The following is a 27,741-nucleotide window of genomic DNA, read 5'->3' as shown; positions in this document are numbered from 1 at the left end:
AGTGCACCTCTCCAGCACACCAGCATTGCAGCTCAACACAGCACACTGTAATGCACTGCCATGAATTGGGCTCCCCTAACCAAAAAGCTGCATGCATGATTTTTGGTCTGTTGTGTGCTAGATATACAAATAAACTGCCCTAAAGACATAGTCCACCTTTTGCAAAAATGTAATAAATGCACCCACTTTAATGAAAAAATATGTATTTAATAATTTTTGATTGAAGCCTGCAGAGCATTACAAGCACAATGGTTGCATCACAGGGGCAGTGCACAGGCTCCTGCAGACTGTTCCTCTTTGGGTATGGAGGAGGAAGTAAACAGCGGACTACTAGTGCATTGATTTCACCTCACTTGTTCACCAGTTGGCGCAATGGCAGGTAGGACTTGTCTTCCATTTAGAGATTCCTGTGAATGGATGAGGCGACTGTGCAGGTGGAGCCCTTGTTCACCAATTGACGCAATGGCAGGTAGGACTTGTCTTTCATTTAGAGATTCCTGAGAATGGATGAGGCGACTGTGCAGGTGGAGCCATGCACAGCCGCACTGAACTCAAAAGGAAACAGGCATGTGCAGAGAGAATAACCCCACGACTCAAGTGAGGAGTGGTTTGAGGGTGGGGGCTATGGAATGCAAATATGTTTCATATTACACCCTTAATATGGTCAGAAAGGTGGACTATGCTTTTAATCCAGGCACTTTAGCATGTGGTCTTTATAGTGCAGTAATTTATTTAAAAAAAACTCCAACCACATTGGAGAGGTTGTCATCGAATGAAGGAGGTCTCTAGGTTAGAAGAGAAGTGGGTATATGAATTAAAACTTTTTCCCCTATGGGGTTAAATATTGACTATAATGTCGATTTGCTTTATAGGCACCAGTTAATATTTATTTACTTAAGATTTTGTTTGTTTTATTATACTCTCTCCTATATTCTTATATACATTATATTGCCAAAAGTATTGGGACAGCCCTCCAAATCATTGGATTCCTGTGTTCCATTCACCTCCTTGGCTACAGGTGTATAAAACCAAGCACCTAGGCATGCAGACTGCTTCTACAAACATTGTGAAAAAGTGGGTCACTCTCAGGAGCTCAGCGAATTCAAGCATGGTGCCGTGATAGGTTACTACCAGTGCAATAAGTCCATCCGTGGAATTTCCTTGCTACTAAATATTCCATGGTCAACTGTTAGTGGTATTATAACCAAGTGGGAGTAAATGGGAACAACAATGTTTGCCAACTGTCTGCAGAGTCAGTAGCTAAAGATCTCTAAACTTCATGTGGCCTTCAGATTAGCACAACAGTGCGTAGAGAGCTTGATGGAATGTGTTTCCATGGCCAAACAGCTGCTTCCAAGCCTTACATCACCAAGTGCAATGCAAAGCGTCGGATGCAGTGGTGTAAAGCATGCTGCCAATGGACTCTAGAGCAGTGGAGATGTGTTATCTGGAGTGACCAATCATGGTTCTCTGTCTAGCAATCCTATGGATGTGTGTGGGTTTGGCGGTTGCCAGGAGAACAGCACTTGCCTGACTGCATCATGCCAACTGTAAAGTTTAGTGGAGGGGGGATTATGGTGTGGGGTTGTTTTTCAGGGGTTGAGCTTGGCCCCTTAATTCCAGTGAAGGGAACTCTTAATGTGTCAGAATCCCACCTTTGTGGGAACAGTTTGGGAATGGCCCCTTCCTGTTCCAACATGACTGAACAAAGCAGTGTGCATAAAGACATGGATGAGCGAGTTTGGGGTGGAGGAACTTGACTGGCCTGCACAGAGTTCTGACCTCAACCCGATAGAACACCTTTGGGATGAATTAGAGCGGAGACTGCAAGCCAGGCCTTCTCATCTGACATCAGTGCCTGACCTCACAAATGCGCTTCTGGAAGAATGGTCAAACATTCCCATAGACACACTCCTAAACCTTGTGGACAGCCTTCCCAGAAGAGTTGAAGCTGTTATAGCTGCAAAGGGTGGGCCAACTCAATATTGATCCCTATGGACTAAGACTGGAATGCCATTAAAGTTCATGTGCGTGTAAAGGCAGGCAACCCAATACGTTTGGCAATATAGTGTATATGTTTGTATTTTACCATGCCCGTTTATTGTACTGAGTGCTCCATCCTTAAATTAAGAAACGTACAAATAAGAATTCTTTTATATACATATATTCAGATATGAGTATTTTTTTGCTGCTGGGTACTATCCCATTTTTTATACAAACAGGTTTCCATTGTATTTTTTTATAATTTTTTTGGGGAGTATTTTGGACTTCTCCTTAATGGCACTGGACCGAATATGGCACCGTTAAGATGGCGCCGATACCGGACATTAATATCGTGCGTTCCACATCCCTGGAAGTGATGTCATTAAGATGGAGCTTATTCCGGAAATTACACCAGAATACCAACTTCGGACATTGTTTCCTAATTGGGGATGGACTATTTAAGTGAGGTTGTTTTATTCTTTTGACTGTTCCTGATGATGCTTGTTCGCGCGCAACAGCTGTAGAGAGGTTTTTAGATACGCAAGAGGTCCTGCCGCCAATCTCATCCGAGACTAGCGACTAAACATGTAAGTGATAACTTTTGGACGGATGTTTTTAATATATGTTTACAGTGTTACTGTTTTTGGATATCGTTTTTTAATAAATTACTGCACTATAAGTCCTTATTCATTGTTGGTGATCTTTTGTGGATTCAATGGGCTAAGAAAGTGTTAGAGAGAGATCTATTCCTTTTGGAGTGCCTTTTCTTGCTCAGGAGCTTCACTTTATAACAAATCATCTCCTGCTGTTCTATTTATTTAGACAGCAGCTGAGTGGTGAGTGTGCACTTTTACTTATGGTGGAGATTCAGCACAATTCAAGTTACCATATGTTTGTTTTTATTGTATGAACAGCTCATTTTTCTTTTCTCACTGAGCATTGACATATTTCTTTATAGATTTTTATATTCACATTAGCATGTGGTGCGATGCTGAATACACTACAGCAGCACTGGCTGGTGTGAATAATAGTAGAGAGTATATGTGCACAGGTTGAGAAAGTACTTTTATGGTAAACAAAACTAAGCAATGAACCTTTTCTATTGCATGGGTGACTAAGTAAAAGTTTTAAAAATACTTAGGATGAAGAATGACAGTGGATGGATTCCAGGATGCAGATTACTATAAGAATGGTTCCCTGGGGTGTATTTCATTGCAGATCTCCTGATTTGTTTGGTGGCAATTCTGGTATTTTTGTATATTTGTTTCAATGTGAAATTCCCTTTTTAGATATTCCAATGCACAGACTGTTAACCTCCTGTCTAACTCAAGAAACACTCCTCCCACAAAGATTCCTACCTCTAAAGTCAACCTCCTTTCACTCAAGCAAACCCCCTTCCAGAGGCAATCCCCCCAGTAATATCCCCAAAAAGAAATGTCCCTCCCTACTGACAAGACACTTTATCTTAACAGTAAATCTCACTCCCTGGTACACATCCCAGACCTCAGTGACAGAGAGGTAGGGGAATTCCTCCATCCCAGACCTTGTTGGCTGTATCATATGACACTCCATAGCTGAGACTCTGCACTGCTTATTGCCTTCATATCTGACTGCAGTGTCTTTGAGAAGCAAAAAAAAAAGGTTGCAGTATCACTTCCCAGGAGATACAGGCAAGTGCTGTTACTAGCTATACCCATGGCCTCTTAATCCCCTTGTTGATCTGATGAAGCCCAGTGGCCCCAGGTCCTGGGTCCGGAAAGTGCAACTGATATCTGTGGGGGCGCAGCCCACCCCAGTACCCCTCTAGATGTGGCCCTGGGCCAGTTTAACCTAAAGTTCAGTAAACACATTTATACTGCTAAATCTATTACAACAGAACTAAAGGCAAAACTTTTTTTTTTTTTTCATTTTAGGATTTATTTTTTTTGGCTATCTATATCCCATTGGGGAGATTTCCCTTTACTTCCTGTCCCATAGCCAAAATGGATAGTGAGACAAAATTCCTCCAATGTGAGGGAATCTCTGGTTGTCATCAAGGTCACCAGATTTAATGTCCCCATTCTAAAATTTCCCTTTCATTGCTGTTCTGGGGATAATTCAAAATGTGTAGTTTTTCTTTCATGCTCAACGATAACCGTAAACAAGATAAATGGGGTGAATCTCCCAACAGATGGTGATAAAAACCCAACAGTGGTTCTAACCCCTCTCCACTCTATCCAAACCAGAAAAAAGTTTTGCCTTTTAATTATACTTTAAATCTTAAAGGAAAGACTATGGGTATATAGGGGGTTAAATTTTGAACATCTGGTAATACTGTGGTCCGCATACTCTGCAAAGTGCTTTGCATTAGACATGCTTGATTTCTTAATGCTAACCACTCATTGATTTTTATATTTTTTTTCCTTTTAATATCAGGTTAGGTTTCCATTGGCCTCCTTTCTGCTCGATAGGCCATTTGCATCTGCATGTTCTGGCTCCAGCTAGCCAACTGGGATTTCTTTCAAGAATGATTTACAGAATAAATTCTTATTGGTTTATCACGGTAAGTGCTTGCTGCAAAATTTTATAATCAACACAGTACTCCCATCTGAACCAAGAGGAGAGACAAGCTCACTGCACACATGCAGGACAAAGCGACATTGTCTATTAATATACAGGATTTATATAGCGCCAATAGTTTGCGCAGCGCTTTACAAAATGAGTCTATGCTAAGGGTCACTTTTACGATCATTCCATTGACACTTCTTCCTCCAAAGCTAGCTTCAATATTCAGTATTTCAGGGTTTGAAGGAGCATGTGAACTCCTTCCCTGTAATAGTGCTCGGGTCTAGCAGTCAATTGTTAGACCCAAAAATCTTTTGCATGACCAGGGAGTGGTGTTGCAATCAAATACCACCAAAAGAAAGCTCAATTCGTGGGAAATAAAGGACGTAAATTTCATTTGGGTGCAGCGTTGCATGACCGTACAATTGTCAGTTAAAGTAATGCAGCGCCGTAATGCAAAAAATGGCCTGGTCAGGAAGGAGGGTAAATCCTCAGGAGGGCAATATAGGGCGGTCGGGAAGCGGTTAAAGCCTATGCAACTACAAGAATATTGTAATAGGTCTTAGATTGTTAAGGCTGAAGGTTTTTTACCTTCATGCATTCTATTCTATTCCTCGGGCTCCATAATACTTATCTGAGTCTGATCTTGATCCAGTGATGTGCACGAGAGCTCTCCCGGGTCTGTCCCTACTCACTGGCTCAGACACAGCAGCGGGATCCATTGGCTCCCACTGCTGGCAATCATAGTCAATGAGGTGGGAGCGGGGCTGCGCCAAGCTCTGTAGGGCTTATAGAGACAGAGGCGGCTCAGGAGCGAGCACGCACGAGTGTCCCCAGAGCAAGCATCTTGCTCTGGGGGCACTCAGTAGGGGGGAGGAGCCAGGAGTGCTGGCAGGGGACCCAAGAAGAGGAGGATCGGGGCTGGTCTGTGTAAAACCATTACACAGAGCAGGTAAGTATAACATACTTGTTATTTTTAAAACAGAAAATCTGAACCTTTTGGTATCACTGTAATGCTTGAGTAAAGATTATCTAATATTTAAAGTAGAACTAAAGTATTTTTTACTGCAAAAACAGAAATTGCAATTTGGAAGTTGTGCATGCATACATACCTAAAAAAAAAAAAAAAAAAAACCTATTTTACCTTTTTGTAATTTCCATATTTCATATTATCCATATGTCAGCATATGCATTAGTGGTAAGTGATGAAGGGGTGCTACCAGCTGAGGGAAGTTCTCTGTAGGAATCATTTTTATTATTATTTGGCAAGTACTGGGTGTGTAATAGGGTAGTTGTATCCCCACCCAATGTCTCCTGTTCTGCGCTTTTTAAGTCAATTCTTGCTTGCTTCAGAAAAATGCACTGTCAACAAATGAAAAGGGAGAACACAGGATATGACTGGGACAAGGAAATTTGATCTGTTCAGTGATGGTCTTTGTCCTTTTGTACAAATATAGGGTCATAATGACACACAAAGAGGGGAAGTGTGGAAAGCCTATGACCTCTGGGCTGTTCGGATAGCAGAGCTGAAGCCAAAAGGCCATAGAGAATCCCAGGTCCCAGTTAGTTGCTGCATATCTGTTCATGGTCAGGGGTCAGGTACATCATTTTTGTACTTGAGTGTTATGTGTTACATTTAAAGGCCATGCTACTCAAATGCGTACTTTCTGTTGCAAGTGTTTGATGTGCTTTGCCTTTGATGCAAATGAATCTCAAAGGGGTATGGTTTGTCCAAAGTAAAAGTCAAACGCAGCATATGAAAAGTCATCCACACTACACATTTAAACAGAAATCTGCAAACTTGTGATTAAAGTGCACTTTAACCGCTAGTCTACAGGGCACTTATACCCCCTTCCTGCTCAGACCAATTTCCAGCTTTCAGCGCTGTCGCACTTTGAATGACAAGAAGAAAAATCTGCTTTACTATCCCTTTAATATAAGAATATATAACTAAAACAAGACAGGGAGGGTGGGAAGGGGTTTAATTCTTGCCTGGAGATGGGCTTCAAGAACTTATACAACTAATGGAGCCTTAATGGAATTTCAGTCATGTAATGCACATTTTATCAGGGTTGTAAAAATGAAAGAACTGTTGTAAACCATGTGAAGACCTCTAGCTATGAAAGGGTTAAACCCAAAGTAGAAGGATTTCAGTGAGAAATATATCTTAGTACCAAAGACAGAACCTATGATGTTTAATATGTATTGAGGGTGGATCTGAGTATGGACCACTGTGCTGTGTCATTTTCTATCACCAGTAGCTAAAAGCAGCAGCAGCTTTTCCGTCTAATGAAATTACATTTGTTGTTTTCTATTCTACAGGCCGATCAGCTACTTGAGCGCCTTCAAGCAAACACAGCTACAAGCTGAAATACCATTTCTTCAAATGTTTAGATATCATTCCAGAAGGATGGGTCACACTCTGCCAGTCCAGCTAAGATAGAACACTGGATTGAATCTCACAATCGTTTATTAATGAATGAGGTGTGTTTATTCTTTGAAAGCAAGCAGTGAAAATTACTAATGTACTTTATATAACATGCTCATATTGTAGAGCAGCTGAAGAAGGATGTGTATATTTCAGAAGATCCTGTGAGGACTAACGCATGTTATTTATTTTAGAACTCTTATATATATATTTAGTAGGCTGCCTCTTAATAGAAGTACAAATTACTGAGTAGCTACTTCTGATCATATAGGAGGCACAGCATTTAATTATTGTTTATATTTTGCAGTAGGCCCCTCAGCCTGACAATTTTTATTCTGGAAGATACTGTCATGCTGAAGACACCTTGTGCATAAGCCCTGGTTCACACCGATGCGATATCTGATGCCTTCCAGAATGCATGGAATCGCATGACCAGTAAAATAACATGAGTTTCTATGGAGGCTGTTCACATACATGCAGTGCAGTTCTGATGCAATTTTAAAAAATGTCCTGTGCGAGTTTAGTGCAGTGCAGTGCGATTTGTAGACTTAAATGGAAATTGCTTAGCTGTCCAAAGATAACACGATTCCAGTACTTTTCTGCAAGTCTTTGCTTTGTTTCTTATCTCCCATTCCTGATCCATGTCAGGAGAGAGAGACTGACTGAGAATGCTGCAATTTGGCAGAATCACATCTGAATCGCTGAACAACTACCCTTGAAATCACACTGAAACCGGCAGGAAAAAAATGTGTGAACCTAGCCTAAAATAATGCATTATAGACAGTTCTATGTTTTATTTTAACCTAATTCAAACTCTCTTTTTGATTAAATGTTGCATCTCTTCCCATCTGTTCCAGTGCTCAATTACCTAGCATCTATTTCTATCTTCATGCTTTTTGGCTTTACTGAATTTTGGTTCTTCTCAGTAGTGGGACTTTGGGGCAATACCTGCAAGGTGGCAATGGTTGGCCGCAGTTGGCTACTCATTACTTCGTAATAGGAGGCTTTCACACAGGGATCTTTATGAAATATCTACATCATTTGGTAAGCAGCCCCAGAAAGTACAACCTCAAACCATCCTGGTGCTTTTAGACTGCTTATCTGTAGTTTACTAGCCAGAAAATGTCCATAAGGCTGCAGTATTTCTTATAAAGTCATTAATAGGTCTTTTTAAACTTATAACAACCTTTTAACTGCCTTACTCATGGCATTTTACAGTTATCCTTTGTATCTTCTGCTATAGCTTACTGTATATTAAGGTTGGAATGATATCAATGCAAAATGTTACTCTCCAGTTGATTTCCTATCTTTATATTAAATATTAATTTATTGTGTTCTTTGTGTTTTTGTAAAAGTAGATTTTCAGGTATTTCAGTATTGCACAGGGATGTAAGTATACTGCCTTCTTTATATTTATAGGTTTTGTGGTAGTTACACTTCTGCCACACTGCAGAGCCAAGAACATCACTCCTGGTTTAGTTTTCCTGCTACCAACCACATCCCTGCCAAAAGCATATTGTCAAATATAACGGTTGTCTGTATTTTTATTACAATGCTGATATTATAATATGAAAGTGTATCCTGTGACCATAGAACTCCTTTAGGGCCCGTTCACACCACATGCAGTACAATGCTTTTTTTTTTCTGCATCAAAAACACATGGAAAGTAGGTTATGACATAGTCATCACCAGTGCATTACAGTTTCAGGGAAATAAAAAAAAAAAAAAAGTACAACATGCTGCATTTTTCCTGCGCAGAACTGTACAGGAACGTACACCAGACCCCAGTACAGTGCAAAAAAAGTCAGAAAATAAAGCGTCTTGATCGCATCCAGAAACGCATCAAAAATGCATCAGAACGTGTTAATACTACACATGCAGGAATACATCTGGAACAGATCTGGAGGACATTTTTGTTGTGTGATTGGGCCCTAAATCTAAGTTTTTTTGTAATTCATGACACACTTCGCAGGTTCAGTTCGACTAATATACTTCCTAAATCCCGTGTATTGTAACTTCTCACTCTGTTTGCCTTCTTCATCACCAACCAAACTTCAAAAGCAGGATTGACTCAACTGGTGACTTAGAGAAAAATATTAGTATTGGCATTTTTTTAATCGGGTAGCAAGAGAAGGCACAATCCAGGATAACAAGATCACAGACCAAAGGGATAGTCCAGTACATCAATTCCAAAGCGAAGGCTGCACTACTTGTATGCATCATTCTGATCTTTCATTATCTATGCCAGACATTCTGCAGTGCAATATACCCTTGTTCTAAAACAGGAATGCTAGTTTTGTAATGAAAATTATCTGACAGTTGAAAACTCAAAAAGCAGTTCAAAGTCTAGCCCCCCACTACTGTATTGCAATAATGCTGTTATTGGAAGTGGCGTGGGGTCCTTTTCATATTTTTATGAACAAAAGCAGCACTGTTGCCTAGCATACTTACTCTTTTTTTTTTCTTTCTAAAGTAGAGCTATGTTGACTTTGCTGGAAGATATTACCTTCCAGATGTGTGTAATCCTAAAGATCCTGTTGTGTAGTGCATATGATGAGGTGCTAAGTAAAGGATCATCTATTGATGGTGTGTAAAAGCTACCAGGTCTTCGATCAGTAGTTTCCGGTGTCAGAAGCCTTCTTCAGAGAGTTCTACCATTTTGTAATTTTTCAGGGTGCGAAACCTGTCCAAGGCTACTGGCAGCAGAGTTGAATCTACCACTCTGGGATCCAGTAAGTTGGTTAACATTGGTTTACAATAAAATGAGCATTTTTTACTCTAACAGAGTGATAACAACCTGATCATCGCGTCCTTGCCACAACATCTCTCCCTCAAACTGAAGAAGCCCGTGTTTTCTGGCCCTCAGTAAAACACCCACAACCTTGTTGGATATAGTCACATATGCTTCAAACAACCTCCCAAATGTGACTCTAGTAAGTCCATCCTCTCCCTTCACTCCGATTGTTCTCATGACAAGACACAGGTCCTCCACTTCTTTTCCTACGTGCCTGTGAGCATCCTTTCCTCTCTGTTCTGTTTGGGAACCAGCTTTTGGTTTGCCATAGTCTGGATGTTGTGCGTCTAAATGGGCAGCTCCAGGCTGTATGTCATTGCTAAAAGGGTTTTGCTTCTGATAATCTTCATGCTCCTTTGCCCAAGTTTTCCATGTCTTCTTAAGATCACCAACAGAGTTGCATCCTTGCGCTTTGCTTTTCTGTTGGAAATGATCCATGACTTATTCCTGGTCGTATCCATTCAATGGTTGGTCAAACTAGGATAAATAGACACACTTTTAAATGAATAACCATTGTCAAAAAATAAACTTTACTTTTAAAGTGTTGCTAAACCCACAACAGTAACATCAGTCTGTATATGCAATAAAGCATGCTTGTTATACTTACTGTGTAACCTAAGGGGTTAATCCTCTACATTGTGTAAAAAGGCAGTTTTATCCATTTTTTTTCTGTGTTCCTCACCGTTTTCAAGCGACCACCTCTTATCTCCAGACTAAACCATAGGCATGCACATGCTCAGTTTGGTGTGCATTGCTAGAGAGGATTTTTTTTTTCTTGGGAGGCTGCATGTGATCAGCACAGTGCCAATCAGCACTGTCCTAGAGCTGAAGAAAACCCCTGCTACAAGCTTTAGCTATTGGTGGGCTGGACACTGATAGAAGTCACACGACTGCTTTAACTTCTGATGAGAATAGGTATTTAGCAGTTTGTTTACTAAAATAATTGCATTTCCATGTTCTGTGTACTGTGGGAGACCAGATATAGTGGATGCAAGGTCCTGGGTTTACTAACACTTTAAGACCTCATGCACACAGGGCATTTTTGCAGCCACTTTTTTTTACAGCTTCCAAACGTCCCTCAATGTTATCCTATGTGTCCATGCACACATAGGCTTTTGGATGCTTTTAATGGCAGGGGCTTTTAGGAGCTGTATTAAAAAAAAAAAACACTGCTAGTGCATCCAGGTGCAGCAGCATTTTGGCAGAAAAAAACTCTTGTCTCGTGTAAATTTTATTTCAGGTACTTGTATAGCGCCGTCGATTTACGCAGTGCTTTACATATAAATTGTACATTCACATCAGTCCCTAACCCTCAAGGGGCGTAAAATCTAAGGTCCCTAACTCACATTCATAATCAAGGGCCAATTTAGACAGGATCCAATTAACCTACCAGCATGTCTTTGGAGCGTGGGAGGAAACCGAAGTACCCGGAGGAAACCCACGCAGGCACAGGCAGGAGGTGCTGTGGCTGGGATTTGAACCAACAACCCTAGTGCTGCCAGGCGGAAGTGCTAACCATTTAGCCACTGTGCTGCCCATCATTATATCAAATGTATCTAAAGGTGCCTAAATGCGTGGTAACTGATTTCAATGGCCAGATTAAATTATTATTCTGGCCAATTAAATGTATTAACGCCCAAGCGCTTGCCACCTATAAATGCTCCTAATTTCTTGTAAAAGCATTAGACACTTTTACAAGCGTCAGGCATCTTTTCTGCCAAAACGATGCTGCTAACTGCAGCAGTGTCTTTAAAACATGCTGTGTGCATGAGGCCTTATAGTACCATAATGGATGCTCACTACCAAGGCTTTGGTTTACAGCTTCTCCCATAATTTAACATAATTTCCTGAGATTCACTGATTTTAGATTGAATGGCAGAATCTGCACACTAATTTGTTCTTCAAGTGAATGTCAAGCCAAAACCTATGTTCATTGAATGACACAGCCTCTTTATAATCTTGACCATAGGGTTATACAGCCTCCTACTGGAGTGGGACAACTGTGTCCAACTCTGAACTCAGAGAAAGGTATTTTATGGTAACAAATAAATTCTGTTTTTCTGGTAATAGGGCAGCTTTACAAATTTTCTGAACTAACCCTTTCAAGAGAATTCAGGCACACAGCCACGTACATAGCCAAAGTACATTCATATGTACCGGCCAAACGATTTAACAGATAATGTTCTTTCAGTTTTGTGATCCTAACACTCCTTCCACACAGCACAGCTTGGTCACTTTGCTTTTTCCACAGCACTTAAACAATACAGCTTGGTCATGACCCACTCCCTGTTTGCTGATTGGACAGTGAACGTGCATCATCACATCAGCTATCTTTCTGTATGCAATAATCAAGCTCCCAGTGTAAGATTGCTAGTACTGTATGTAGTACAGCCTTCTGGCCCTAGTGTGAATCCTGCTAAACAGGGGATATGCTATTTGTGAACTGTATTACTTGTTAGGGGATTTCCCATTCTGTTCAGCCAGGCATGTCATCCAGCTACTCCTGTAAGGCAGTGCAGCCAGGTCCTGACTTTCTCTACAGACAACTGCCAGTTTAAGGGCCTACTGCAGCCTGTGATTGGAAAAATAACAAAAATCAACAGTAAAACCATTTTGCACTGCTGTCAGGCTCCGCCCAGCGGGATCTCTAGTGGTCCACGGCACGGGGTTTCCCAGGACGCGGAGTCTAAGTCCCAGTCTGCCTTTTCACCAGAGCCCCTGATGGTGGGGATGGACTTGGTGCAAGACTGGAACCAGGTCGCGTCCCTGGGCACCCCCGACGGTGGCAGAGGGGTCCCGCTGAGGGTATGTGCCCGGGATGAGTCTGCTGTGAAGGGGATGACAGACCCTGATCCGAGCGGGATGGATGGGATGACAGATCCCGATCTGAGCGGGATGGATGGACGACTGCTAGGAGTGAGCGAGGTCAGACTAGCCGGGTCGGTATCGTGCGGGCAGCGTGGTACAGAGGGAGCAAGCGGAGGATGGTCGGGGTCACAAGCCAGGTTCAGCAGGTAGCGGGCAGCGTGGTACAGAGAGTCAGTCAGAGGGATGGTCAGGAACGAGCCGGGGTCAGAGCAGGAGAGGGTCAGCGTAATCAGAACAGGCAGAGTTTGGCAACAAGGAAACGTACTAGCAGGAACACAGGAACAGGAACAAGACCTTGCGGCACTTTGGAAATGCACAGGGCAGATTTAAATAGGGCGCCCTGAGTTTCCATTGGTGCGGCCGCGATCGCTACTGCGCATGCGCGGCCGCCGCCGCGATCTCTGTATTCGCCGGCCAGGAAGAGTCGGCGATCTGCGCATGCGCGCGACGCTGAGCGGCCAGGATCCCTGACATTGCCCCCCTCCTACGGGCAGCCTCCGGATGCCCAACCGACCCCTTCCTAATGCCTGGTTCCGAAAAAATCTCTGCACAAGTCTTGGGGCGTGCACATTTTGGGCCGGCTCCCACGAATTTTCTTCCGCCCCATACCCTTTCCATTTCACCAGAAACTGAGTCTGGCCTCCCCTTTTCCTACAATCCAGGATAGCCTCAACTTCAAATTCCTCCTCCCCATCCACGTTTACTGCCTCCGGTGGTTTAGACCTTCGGTCCGGGAAGGGGTCTGGAGTGGCTGGTTTCAGTAGGGATACGTGGAAGACCGGATGAATCTTCATAGATTCAGGCAGAGGGAGCTCGTATGCTACCTCATTGATCCTGCGTTTGACCCGAAATGGACCCAGGAATTTGGGAGCCAATTTCTTCGATGGGCAGGACATCTTTAAATTTGTGGTGGACAACCAAACCTGGTCCTCCGGCCGCAAACTCAACTCCCCTCTTCTCTTTTTATCAAAAAACCCTCTTATTGCTCTCCTGGGCCTTTGCCATCGCCTCTTGGAGCAATTTGCTATTAGAGGATAAAAAGCTCAGCATGTCCTGCGTGGCCGGAACCGTGACTTCCGGAATCAAATCCGGCAAAAAAGTGGGGTGGAACCCATAATTTGCGAAAAAAGGAGCCTGGCCTGTAGCAGAATGACTTGCGTTATTATAGGCGAACTCCGCTAGCGGCAGGAGGGTCAACCAGTCGTCTTGGAGGAAGGTAGTGTAGCATCTGAGGTACTGTTCAAGTGTCTGATTCGTTCGTTCTGTCTGGCCGTTTGTTTGTGGGTGATATGCAGAGGACAATGACAGTTTAATCCCAAGCGTCTCACATAGAGCTTTCCAAAATCTAGACGTAAACTGAACCCCCCTATCTGACACAATATCCTTGGGGATTCCGTGGAGTCTTACCACCTCCCTGATAAAAACCTGTGCGGTCTCATGGGCTGTCGGTGTGTCCTTTAAGGGTACAAAATGAGCCATCTTGGACAACCGGTCTACAATCACAAAGATTGCTGTGTGTTCCTGGGAGGGGGGAAGCTCTACAATAAAGTCAACGGAGATCATGCTCCAAGGTCTGTCAGGTATTGGTAGTGGGCGTAATAGGCCCCAGGCCTTGTTTCTGGTAGTTTTATTCCTCTGGCACACGGTGCAAGTCTTAACATATTTCTCGCAATCCCTGGCCATAGTGGGCCACCAAAAGGTGCGTTGCAATAGTTCCAGGGTCTTGCGTATTCCAAAATGTCCCGCTAACGGGTGGTCGTGGCAGTATCCAAGTACCAAGGTACGGGTCTCCTCGGGAACTACAATCTGGCCTTCTTTCCAAAGAAGCCCCTCCCGATTCACTAAGGAAATACCGGGTGTGCCTGGCATGCCTATGGATGCGGTCTGCAGTCTGGAGCGGAGCTCAGATTGTAGGATCAAAAAGTTCCCTGAGGACAAGATTGTGTCGGGTCGGGGCGTCTCTTCAGGGTCCCCGAACATACGGGAAAGCGCGTCGGGCTTAGTATTCTTTGATCCTGGTCTATAGGTAATGTGAAAAGCAAATCGCGAAAAAAAAAGTGCCCACCTAGCCTGACGTGGTCTCAAGCGCTTTGCTGTCCTCAAATATTCCAGGTTTTTGTGATCTGTGAATATCAATATTGGGTGTACTGCCCCTTCTAATAAATACCTCCATTCCTCTAGTGCCACCTTGATTGCTAGAAGCTCCCGGTCCCCAATATCGTAATTCCTTTCTGCGGAAGTCAGTTTTCTAGAGAAAAAGGCCACTGGGTGCATGAGCTCTTTAACGCCCTTCCTCTGCGACAAAATCGCCCCCACTGCGTTTTCAGACGCATCCACCTCCAGGATATAGGGCATAGATGAGTCAGGATGGCTCAGGATAGGGGCCTCAGTGAATAACCTCTTTAAAGTGGTAAACGCTTCCTGCGCTTCTGGTGTCCACTGGAAACAGACCCCCTGTCTGGTTAACTGAGTAATCGGGGAAACTAAACCTGAAAAGTTCTTAATGAATTTTCTATAGAAGTTTGCGAAGCCTATGAACCGTTGGACCGCCTTCTTGTCAGTGGGTATAGGCCAATCTAAGATAGCTGACACCTTTTGGGGATCCATGGCTATACCTGTAGTGGAAATGGTCAGACCCAAAAAGGAAATGCTATGCTGCTCAAAGCAGCACTTGTCTGCCTTAGCATATAGACCGTGTTGGCGGAGTCGTTCCAAAACGTACCTCACATGCCCCCTATGGACCTCTAAGGATGGGGAAAAGATCAAGATGTCGTCTAGGTATACGACAACAAAGATGTCCAGATAGTCCCTAAATACATCATTAATGAAGTGTTGGAAAGTGGCGGGCGCGTTGCATAGGCCGAAGGGCATGACCAAGTATTCAAAATGCCCGAATCTAGTGCGGAATGCTGTTTTCCACTCATCCCCCTCTCTGATGCGGACTAGATTGTATGCTCCCCTCAGGTCCAGTTTAGTAAAGATAGAAGCTGACTTTAATCTCTGAAAGAGCTCAGGGACTAGAGGTAGCGGGTAACGATTCTTGACAGTTACTTTGTTCAGGTCTCGGTAGTCTACACAGGGTTGTAGGGATTTGTCTTTTTTTTCCACAAAAAAGATACCAGCCCCAGCTGGTGAAGTGGAGGGCCGAATAAACCCCTTGCGGAGACTTTCGTCAATATACTCCTTTAGAACCCCTAATTCCCGTTCAGTTAACGGAAATATTCGCCCAAAAGGTATCTCCGAGCCTGGGAGCAAATCAATCGGGCAGTCATATGTTCAGTGCGGGGGCAGGACCTCTGCCCCCCGCTTACTGAATACATCTAAATAACTATGGTAGGCTAAAGGAATGGCTTGAGCCAATTCTGCCTCCATATCCAGACAGAGCAAAGCCTGCGGTGCCGGAGACGCACTAGGGAGGCAATGCTGCTGGCAATAGGATGACGTGAACTGATCCAGACTTCCAATTAATCTGCGGGTCATGGGCTTGTAACCAAGGGAGGCCCAAGATCACCGGAAACAGGGGGGATGCGATGGCATCCAGGCGGAGGATCTCCTGGTGATGGTTGGCCACCGTAGTAAAAATAGGTGGAGTTTCACGGTCCACTACCCCTGACCTAATTTGGGACCCGTCAGCTAAGAAGATATTTAACCCTGTCTCCTTTGACTGTAAAGGAATCTGCTGCTGAGCTGCGAAATCCAGATCTATGAAGCAACTACATGCTCCAGAGTCTATAATTGCGGTAGTTACCACAGTTCTCCCTGGCAGCTGCAAGGAGATAGATACTGCTAAATAACTGGTGTCGTTCTTAACCTTAGGAGTAACCGTGGAAAATATTGCAGGAAACCTCCTCCTCTTGGCAGGGCAGGTATGTACTATATGGCCCGCCTCCCCACAATAAAAACAAAGCCGGTTTACCTGACGCCTCTGGCGCTCCTCAGACGTTAGTGGAGACCGAACCCCTCCTGCTGACCTGAGATTTGACGTATTCGTGAATTCCTGGTTCCGGTTGACCCGTGGAGACTTGGTCTGGACTGGAAGTCGCCTGGCTGATCTCTGCTCTTGGCTGGGCCTTTCCCTCCTACGTTCCCGCAACCGGCGGTCAATCTGGATAGATAAGGTTATTAGGCCCTCAAGAGTTTCAGGCATGTCAACTCGGGCCAGCTCGTCCTTCAGTGGTTCGGTTAACCCCATGCGAAATTGGTGAGACAGGGCCGCCTCATTCCATTTGGTGTCACCACCCCAACGCCTGAATTCGGTGGCGTATTCCTCCACTGCCCGATTACCTTGCCTTAGGGTACGTAGGGACATTTCGGCCGTCGTGGCCGTATCTGGGTCGTCATATAAGAGCGCCATCGCTTTAAAAAATGCTGTTACTGAACCCAACTGAGGGTCTCGGTTTTCTAGTAGTCGGTGGGCCCAGGCTTGGGGTTCCTCTTGTAATAAAGAAATAATGAACCCGACCCTTATGGTTTCTGATGAGAACGTTCGAGGCTGGAGGTCGAAGTATAACTGGCAGGAAATACGAAACCTCCTGAATCTACCTCGATCCCCGAAAAAATGTTCCGGTAAGGGAACTCGGGGCTCCGGTGCAGATGTCAGAACTAGTGTTTCCCCAGGGCGCTCTTTAACCTGCCCGGTAAGGGTGGCTAAGGTCTGCAAATGGTCACCTAATTCTGTATAGCCCTCCTGGAGGAGCCTAACCCCCTCTGTGAGGGTGGCAATGTGTTGGCACAGATCGTCCAGGGGGAAGGTTCCCCTTCCAGACTCAGTCATGGCCGCAAGGTACTGTCAGGCTCCGCCCAGCGGGATCTCTAGTGGTCCACGGCACGGGGTTTCCCAGGACGCGGAGTCTAAGTCCCAGTCTGCCTTTTCACCAGAGCCCCTGATGGTGGGGATGGACTTGGTGCAAGACTGGAACCAGGTCGCGTCCCTGGGCACCCCCGACGGTGGCAGAGGGGTCCCGCTGAGGGTATGTGCCCGGGATGAGTCTGCTGTGAAGGGGATGACAGACCCTGATCCGAGCGGGATGGATGGGATGACAGATCCCGATCCGAGCGGGATGGATGGACGACTGCTAGGAGTGAGCGAGGTCAGACTAGCCGGGTCGGTATCGTGCGGGCAGCGTGGTACAGAGGGAGCAAGCGGAGGATGGTCGGGGTCACAAGCCAGGTTCAGCAGGTAGCGGGCAGCGTGGTACAGAGAGTCAGTCAGAGGGATGGTCAGGAACGAGCCGGGGTCAGAGCAGGAGAGGGTCAGCGTAATCAGAACAGGCAGAGTTTGGCAACAAGGAAACGTACTAGCAGGAACACAGGAACAGGAACAAGACCTTGCGGCACTTTGGAAATGCACAGGGCAGATTTAAATAGGGCGCCCTGAGTTTCCATTGGTGCGGCCGCGATCGCTACTGCGCATGCGCGGCCACCGCCGCGATCTCTGTATTCGCCGGCCAGGAAGAGTCGGCGATCTGCGCATGCGCGCGACGCTGAGCAGCCGGGATCCCTGACAACTGCTCTCGTTGTAGTCCTGTTCCCACATTCACAGTACAAAGCCACAGGCTACTATGTAAAGGGCTTATAGCAAGACAAACAATCATTCTAGTTTTACTATTTGTCTACATATTGTATAAAGCATACATGCAATGATTTTACTGGCTACATAATTATATAGTGTGTGGTTTTTTTTTTATATATACACTGCTCAAAAAAATTAAGCCCGGGTTCACACTGATACGGTGCGGGATGCGCAGCGTTTTCTGTGCAAATTCCACACCGCATCACAATCGCACACTGTTCATGTGAACCTCTGCGGGGGTGTATGTTAAGTTAACAATACCCTGAAATCAGTCTGCAAAACGCGGTGCAATGTGCAGAATCGGATCACATAGGTATGAATACCCATGCGATCTGATTCTAGTGTGGACTCAAAAAAGGGTCCTGCACCTTTTTGGTGCGATCGTGGTGCGATTTGAGCTATACAAAATGTATGGCCCAAATCGCACTGCACACAGTTTGCATGTGATTTGCACAGGAATTCGCTGCAAGTGTGCACCCGGGCTAAAGGAACACTTTGAAAACACATCAGATCTCAATGGGGAAAAATATCATGTTGGATATCTATACTGATATGAACTGGGTAATGTGTTAGGAACATAAGGATGCTCCATCGTTTGACGGAAATGAAAAGTATCAACCTACAGAGGACTGAATTCAAAGACACCCTGAAAATCAAAGTGAAAAAATGATGCAGCAGGCTAGTCCATGGTACTCAGTAGTTTGTATGGCCCCCACATGCTTGCATGCATGCCTGACAACGTCAGGGCATGCTCCTAATGAGACGAACGATGGTGTCCTGGAGTATTTCCTCCCAGATCTGGACCAGGGCATCACGCAGCTCCTGGACAGTTTGAGGTGCAACCTGAAGATGCCGGATGGACCGAAACATGATATCCCAGAGGTGTTCTATTGGATTTAAGTTCGGCGAGCATGGGGGCCATTCAATGGTAGCAATTCCTTCATCCTCCAGGAACTGACTGCATACTCTCGCCAAATGAGGCCAGGCATTGTCATGTACCAGAAGAACCCAGGACCAACTGCACCAGCTTAGGGTCTGACTGTCAGGAATGGACTCACCACAGGTGGTGCTGGGGCTCACCTGCCTTGTCGGCTGCAGTACCAGTGCTGGCCAGCGGGGGCTCTCAGCAGCCAGAATCTCACTCCTGCAGTCAAGCCATCACCTGAGGCTGATTGCAGGAGGTGTATTTAAGCAATGGCCAGGCCTGCAGTCAGTGCCTTGGTGTTTGTTCCCATGAGCCCCTGTACCTGCATCCTGTCTGCCTCCTGCCTGATATTCCTGCCTGATCGTGACTCTGCTAGAACTCTGCACCGACCCTGGCTATTCCTGACCACTCTCCTGCCTGCTCCTTTGTACCTTGCACGATAGTTACCGACCCGGCCTGCCTGACTGCGTTTGCGTTCCCGCACATATTGTGATTTGTTGGAGGTTTGGTTTTTGCACTGTGTGTACTGTATAGTCTTAATAAATTATATTGTTTTACACTATAGTTGAAGCCTGCGTTTCCCTGTGTCAGTCCACACATCTCTGGTCATACCTGGATCTCTGACACTGACAATGGGTCCAAGAATTTCATCTTGTTACTTTATGGCAGTCAGGGTGCCATTGTCTAGCCTGTCTGTGTGTCCCCCAATGGATATGCCTCCCCCGACCATCACTGACCCACCACCAAAATGGTCATGCTGAACGATGTTACAGGCCGCATAATGTTCTCCATGGCTTCTCCAAACTCTTTCACATCTGTCACATGTGCTTAGGGTAAACCTGCTCTCACCTGCACAGGGTGCCAATGGGGAACCTGCCAATTCTGGTGTTCACTGACAAACAACAATCGAGCTCTATGATGCCGGACAGTGAGCACAGGGCCCACTAGAGGATGTTGGGACCTCAGGCCACCCTCATGAAGTCTGTTTTTGATTGTTTGGTCAGAGACATTCACACCAGTGGCCTGCCAGAGGTCATTTTATAGGGCTCTGGCAGTGCTCCTTTTCCTCCTTGCACAAAGGAGCAGATACTGGTCCCGCTGATGGGTTAAGGACCTTCTATGGCCCTGTCCTGCTCTCCTAGAGTAACTGCCTGTCTCCTGGAATCTCCTCCATGCTCTTGAGACTGTGCTGGGAAACAGCAAACCTTCTGGCAATGGCATGTATTGATGTGCCATCCTGGAGGAGTTGGACTGCCTGTGCAACCTCTGTACGGTCCAGGTATCACCTCATGCTACCAGTAGTGACACTGACCCTAGCCGAATGCAAAACTAGTGAAAAACAGTCAGAAAAGATGAGTAGAGAAAAAAATGTCAGTGGCCTCACTTGTAAAGCCATTCCTGTTTTGGGGGTTGTCTCATTGTTGCCCATCTAGTGCACCTGTTGTTAATTTCATTAACACCAAAGCAGCTGAAACGGATTAACAACCCCCTCTGCTACTTAACTGAACAGATCAATATCCCAGGAGTTTAACTGACTTGATGCTATACTCTGATTAAAAAGTGTTCCTTTTAATTTTTTTTTAGCAGTGTATATATGCTTGAGTGGCACAGATGCCTAGTGGTTACCACTTATGCCTTACTGCACTGGGGTCCTTAGTTTGAAGCTCAGCCAGGACACTATCTGCATGTAGTTTGCATGTTCCCAATGTCTTTGCAAGGATCTCCTCCTACACTCCAAAGACATGCCGATAGGTTAATTGACTCCTGTCTAAACTAGCCCTGGTATGTGTGTACAAATTGGCTATGTGATCACATTCTGTGTACTGGTCCAAAACCAAGCAATCTGGAAGGGTTGAGTAAAGACCAAGCAACCTACCTTGAAAAATCTGCTGCAAAATTCTGTGGAAAAACTCATTAGACAAGGTGAACACAGAGCTGACCCATAGAATTGGCGAGAGTCAAATACAAATGACTAGAGGTACACATACTTGGAGGTAAGCTTTAAGCGATGTTTTACATTTGTATTGTAATTATACTGTTTGCCCTTATGTTGTAAAGCGCTGCGTAAACTGTTGGTGCTATATAAATCCTGTATAAGAGTGCTTTGCATAAAATTTGCACGTAACAGGTTTTGATGTATTGTGGTGCTATTAATTTTATATAGCACCCCAAAACGTAAACTGCAACATGGGGCACTATAGTGCTTTGCAGCAAAAAAAAAAACAACCTTCTATTGGCTGCGTAAGTGCAACACATGCTAACACATGATATAACGCGCATGTATCAATTGCACAAATGTGCATGGGCCCCCAGTGTTTTTCAACAAGAGTCAGTTTCATTCTCTTCCCCTATAGACCGGGACCAGCTGGGGCTACAAGATAGCACTGTTCACCATATACAGTGGTTGCATTTTTAACAATGAATATTAAATAGAATAAAAATGTTTATCTGTATCTCCATGCTTAACAAGTGCATCACAATTTGCATCATGTTCACTGACCTACTATTTGCACTAGGCCATGATAACTACAAGAATTGTTGAAGTAAAAACACATTTATATTTGGCCTGAATGTGGTTGTTGGTTGCCTTTAAAAGAGAAGTTTAGGATTTTTTTTAAAATTAATTATACTTACCTTGGTGTATGCCTCATCGATCTGATGCTGCATCTGTCCCCCGCCTGCTTTAAGGTTGCATTCACACTTGAGTGATTTGTAGCTCGAAGCTCCAAAAATGCTCAAACTTCAAAAAAAATCAGTTCTCTATGGTGCCTATAACAGTTGATGTTTTAGGTTTAAGCTTTTTTGAGCTTCAAGCTACATATCACTCAAGCGTGAATGCAGCCTAAGCATGAGAACTGAGTGATCAGACATCGCTTATTGCTCACTTCTCCCTGCCGCTCTGAGCAGAGAGCGGTGACTGTCAGTCACCGCTCTCTGGTCTATGGAGTGTCGGGCTGTGGATGGGAAGGGAGCGGCTGGCTCAGGCTGATCTCTCCCAGTTGCCGGTCCAGACTCTTGGGTGGATCCCAAACATATGGTTGTGATCTTTTCCCCGCCTCTGTGGCACCAGCCAACAGTGGGCTTTAGTCTGCTGATGGCTGAAGATGGGTCACAGGAGCGCAGAATGAACTGCAATCCTATGATCCACAGGAGAAGTAGAACCAAACAAGCTTTGGCTGTGCTTCTCATTTAAAATGAAAAGAAACACTAATTTTATTCTAATAAAAAAGCCATGCATATAACATTTACTAAAAGTGGAAGAAAAGCCTAAATCTAAATACTCATAAATGTTTTCCCTCCTCCTCCTACCTATCCCACCTAACCTGTACAGCTAGGTCCATATATATATATATATATATATATATATATATATTTATTTTTATATATATATATATATATATATATATATATATATATATATATATATATATTTGGACACAGGCACAATTTTAGTTTCTTTCAGGTATTTACCAAAAGATATTCAAGCTATAGTTATATAATGGATATGGGCTGAAAGTGCACACTCTCAGGTTTAATTTGAGGGTATTTACATCCAAATTGGAGGAAGGGTTTAAGAATTACAGCTCTTAAGAGTAACCATCCCCCCTATTTCAAAGCGCCAAAAGTAATTGGACAGTTTAATCAAAAGCTGTTTCATGGCCAGGTGTGGGCTACTCCTTTGTTATTTCTTCATCAGTTAAGCAGGTAAAAGGTCTGGAGTTGATTCTAAGTGTGGTATTTGAATAAAAGAGAGATCTCGGCGCACTAATGGCTAATATCCAGTATTATACAGTATGTCCATATTCCCAATGAAGTCTATGGCCAATAACCGCTTCAGGTAGCAGGCATCTCAGAGTAAGCCAGCTCTGTGTGCAAAGGAAAAGGAGAGGTGCCTTCTGAGTACAGTATGTAAAGGAAGTTTAATAATCCACACTGTAAAAACTCACAAAATGGAGAAGTGAAACAAGCCCATCAGTGGACCGTTACTGTGTCCTGCAGGGGTCAGTCCCGTGTGGAGCTGGCCGCTTGGGAAGGTGATAAATCCAAAGTAGCTAGGGAGAGTGGAGGTTCCATAGTGTAGGATGAACATCAGGCAGGGTCCCTGGGAGCTGGAGGCAGTGAGGAATCCAGGCCTCCGTCATCCAACCGGAACCGGAAGTGCCTGTAACAAGAGTGAACCGCAGAAGGGCGGAAGGGACGTCACACAGGAAGAGAAACAGTGAACTGAAGGGAGGACACAGGCTACACGCTTGGAGCTAACTGCTTCTTCTACTGGCCTGACGTTCACCCTACACTGTGGGACCTCCACTCTCCCCAGCTACCCAGGATTTATCACCTCCCTAAGTGGCCAGCTGTACACGGGACGGACCCCTGCAGGACACAGCAACAGTCCACTGATGGGCTTGTTTCACTTCTCTATTTTGTGAGTTTTTACATTGTGGATTATTAAACTTCCTTTACATACTGCACTCAGAAGGCGCATCTCCTTTTCCTAATTGTGATATTTGCATTTGGAATCTATTGTTGTCAACCTACAGCATGCATTTAAAAGGAGCTGTCCATGCAAGTGAAACAGGTCACTGTAAGGCTCCAAAACTAAACAAATTCATCAGAGAGATAGCAGGAACATTAGGAGTGGCCAAATCAACAGTCTGGTACATTCTGAGGAAAGAGGAATGCTCTGGTGAGCTCAGCAACATAAAAAGGCATGGGCGTCCGCAGAAGACAACAGTGGTGAATGATCGCAGGATCCTCTCTATGGTAAAGAAAAACCCATTCACAACATCCAGACGAGAGAAGGACACTCTCCAGGAGGTGGGCATTGTCAAAGTCTACAATCAAGAGAAGACTTGAGTAAGGACAGAGGATTCACCACAAGGTGCAAACCACTCACAAGCTTGAAGAATAGAAAAGCCAGATTAAACTTTGCCAAAAAAAAATCTAAAAAAGCCAGACCAGTTCTGGAAATGCATTCTTTGGACAGATGAAACCAAGATTAATCTGTACCAGAATGACAAGAAGAAAAAAGTGTGGAGAAGGCTTGGAACAGCTCATAATCCAAAGCACACAACCTCATCTGTTAAACATGGTGGATGCAGTGGCATTGGGTCATTGGTGTTTATTGATGATGTGACAGAAGACAGAAGCAGCCGGATGAATTCTGCAGTGTTTATAGATATACTGTCAGCCCAGATTCAGCCAAATGCAGCAAAGTTGATTGGATGGCGCTTCTCAGTACAGATGGACAATGATCCAAAACACACTGCAAATGCAATCCAGGAGCTTTTGAAGGAAAAAAAGTGGAACATTCTGCAATGGCCGAGTCAGTCGCCTGATCTCAACCAAATTGAGCATGCATTTCACTTCCTGAAGGCAAAACTGAAAGTCAGAAAGACCCACAAAGAACAACTGAAAAGAGCTGCAGTTAGAGCCTGGCAAAGCATCAGAAAGGAGAAAACCCAGTCTTTGGAAATGTCCATGGGTTCCAGACTTCAGGAAGTCATTTCCAGTAAAGGATTCTCAACAAAATATTAAAAATGAACATTTTATTTATGATTATAATAATTTGTCCAATTACATTTGAACCCCTGAAAATGGAGGGACTGTGTATAAAAATGGTTGCAGTTCCTAAAATTTGTACTGGATATTTATGTTCAGCCCCTTGAATTAAAGCTGAAAGTGTGCACTTCAAATTAATTTGAATTTTTTCATTTTCATTTATTCTAGTGGCATACAGAGCCAAAATTATGAAAATTGTGCCTGTGTCCAAATATATACCTAACTGTATAAAAAAAAAAAGTGTGTTCTTACCCATGTTTAATCCTGTCTAGTCCTGGCATGTGATCCTGCAGCTCTGGCTCAGGAAGCACTTGAAAATAGTTGGGAATCCTCACAACACCCATAGACTGTCATGGCCCAAATGTTGTTGGCCCCGCGTTCCCTTTCCTGCAGCAGTTACTCACTGACACAGGGAAGCCAGAGCCGCAGCATGTAACCAGAGTGGATTAAAAATAGGTGAGTACACACATTTTTTTATACAGGTTAGGCAGGAAGAGGAAGGGGGAGGGAACATTTTTAAGTAGAACTCCGAAGACATGCTGGCAGGTGAATGGCTCTTGTCTAAACTGAATGTGATTTAGGGACTTTAGATTGTACGCCCCTTGAGGGTTAGGGACTGATGTGAATGCACAATATATATGTAAAGCGCTGCGTAAATTGACGGCGCTATACGAGTACCTGTAATAATAAATAGTGTTAGACTGTTCTTCCTTTTTAAGGCTCCATTCACACCCAGGGGCAGACTGACCATTTGGAAACTCGGGCACTGCCCCAGGGCCCGGGGTCAGTAGGGGGCCCCATGAGATGCTCCTGGTACCTTTTTCATAGGCTTTTTTGAGTTTGGGCAAGGACACAGGGGCCCCACGATCCCCTATTGCCTAGGGGCCCCATGAGTTTCAGTCCGCCACAGTTCACACCTGAGCGTTTTATAGCTCGAAGCTCCAAAATCCCATGATTTTCAGTTGTGCCTGTTCACACCTGATAGTAGTGTCAAAAACGTACATGAGCTCCAAGTGTTTTGGGCCCCAATAGATTTCAGTTGGAACACGTGAAAATGCGTGTATTGCATTTTATCTCCTAGTAACCGGTTTTCTATTGGCTACAAATAAAAAATGCTCAAGCCTCAAACACCTACAAAAACACTCACAACATTTTAAAAAATTCCTGTAAAAAGACCATAGATGCTCAAGTGCTAATGTAGCCTTATGCCCAGTAAATAAATAGCCACAGGTCAGCTTGAAATCTCTTCTAGTTCAAAGGTATTATGTACGTCAAAAGGACAGGAATTGAATGCAGTGCTTTGCACAAGACAGACAAACTACCCCACATATAAATAGCAGATTGTATGCAATCCTCTTGGAATTAGACGTCTCTGTAAATTCCCATACAAGAGGCTGTGCTGAGCATTTCTAGAAGCAGAAAAGCTGGACATACCAGAGTGGTAACATGATTGTAGCTGGAGCAGACTGTCACAGACTCCATGAACTTCCTGTGATCTCAGCTGTGCATTGCAAAGCCGATCAGCTCACTGACAATACATTGTACAGGTCACATGCCAGCAGCCTCCAATCACTTCTGCAGCTGCAGAATCCAAATCCTTCCTCCAGATTACACTGCTATATAGAGACATGGAATTTGTATGGGAGAGGCTGCACTGATCTCCCCTTCCAGGGATGAGGCCTTTTATCATAATCCGCCTCTCTAAAGCCTCAGACATGAGCAGTGAGAGTCAAAGTGCATGTTTCTAGCATAGTTTACTGTTACACGGTTTTCAAAGGTTTTTTTGCTTGGTACATGTAAAGAAATGTAATGGCTATAATCTCCAATGAAAGAAAATTCCAGGCCACTACTTGTATATGTTGGTGAACACCCCAACATAGGTACATCCAGCACTCTTAAAATTAGGGCTCATGTACACGGGACGTTAGGAAAACTCTTTTGAACAATGGAAACTGACTACTGGAAGACATAGTTTAACTGCGTTTGCATACCGCGTTTATGCACGTTTGCATTTAGAAGTGTTTTTTAAAGATAACATCAGGAGACCTTCCAAAATGCCCAGAATGCACTAAAAACAGTAAAAAAATAACTATTTCAGACATTTAGAGAGAGCAGTATGCGTTGAGATTACCTGTCTTTTCTGGTTGTATTCACTATGGATCCCATCATGAGCATAATGCGGCACATTCTACCATTTCTTCCTTCACGCAAAACCTGGACCTGACTGCGCTGGTGTACCGGGTCCATTTGAATACATGGAAAACACTTTGCATGCATTTCTGATGATGAAAAAAGGCTCTGGACAGCAGTTGGATATGGAACAGTTAAAAACACTTCTAAACACAAACGTTTAGAAACAAGGTTAGCCGGGTTTACAAGAGTTTGGCGTTTGAAACGTTGATAAAATCTACTCCTGAACGCAAGTTTGGTGCGTTCAAAAAAACGACTGTAAACTCAACTGGCTGTAAATGACATAGTGTACATGAAACCATAGGAAAACATTAGGGAGAGTTCAGGGGCTACTGGAAAAAAAACGCAGAAAAGCTCCTAAACGTGAGTTTATCAGCTGCAGTGTGCACGAGCCCTTAAAGTGTTTTAAAATAGAAGAAAATGCAGTACATGAAATATTGCTGGGAGGTAGGTTTTTATTGTAGAATAGATGTGTACATGAAATATTGCTGGGAGGTAGGTTTTTATTGTAGAATAGATGTGTACATGAAACTGCTGGGAGGCAGGGGTGTCCCTAGGGTTGGTGTCAATCGGTGCGATAACACTTGGTGACACCCCCTCCGACGATCCCCGCAGGATGGATCAGATCTGCGTATTGAGCATAATGGATCGGACTCTGATCCATTATGCTGCTCAATCCGCAGATCCGATCTATCCTGCGGGAATCGTTGGCATGCAACCTATACGGGGTGACACCGGACTCGCTCCACGAAAAGGTAAGTTGTAAAGAAAGCCGACGATCCCTGCAGAATGGATCGGATTTTGGTCTGGTGTCACCCCATGCGGTAAGTGTCACCTGGTGTGAGCCGACACCTGCCTCTGGACGCCACTGTGGGGAG

At 44.4% G+C, this 27,741-nt stretch overlaps 1 protein-coding gene and 1 pseudogene across 2 annotated transcripts in view; one reads left to right on the top strand and one right to left on the bottom strand.

The window, feature by feature from the left end:
- The window catches only part of HINT3 (histidine triad nucleotide binding protein 3), a 37,877-nt gene extending 29,588 nt beyond the window's left edge, over positions 1 to 8,289 (top strand). The window contains exons 4-5 of the mRNA XM_089686449.1: positions 4,399 to 4,525; positions 6,850 to 8,289. Of these exons, the coding sequence (XP_089542575.1) occupies positions 4,399 to 4,525; positions 6,850 to 6,897 (175 nt within the window). The 3' untranslated portion in view covers positions 6,898 to 8,289. The remainder of the gene's footprint in view (positions 1 to 4,398; positions 4,526 to 6,849) is intronic.
- LOC149455328 (actin-binding Rho-activating protein pseudogene) lies at positions 6,996 to 26,220 on the bottom strand (annotated as a pseudogene). Its single transcript, XR_016314078.1, has 2 exons — positions 26,108 to 26,220; positions 6,996 to 10,226 (listed from the first exon to the last, which is right to left on the bottom strand). The product of XR_016314078.1 is annotated as an actin-binding Rho-activating protein pseudogene (transcript).
- Between the last annotated feature and the right edge of the window lie 1,521 nt (positions 26,221 to 27,741).

This window comes from Staurois parvus, unplaced genomic scaffold, assembly GCF_062004578.1.
Source record: "Staurois parvus isolate SC_StPar_1 unplaced genomic scaffold, SC_StPar_1.0 ptg000397l, whole genome shotgun sequence".
NCBI classification, from domain to species: Eukaryota; Metazoa; Chordata; class Amphibia; order Anura; family Ranidae; genus Staurois; species Staurois parvus.
This window is presented reverse-complemented; position numbering and strand designations above follow the sequence as displayed.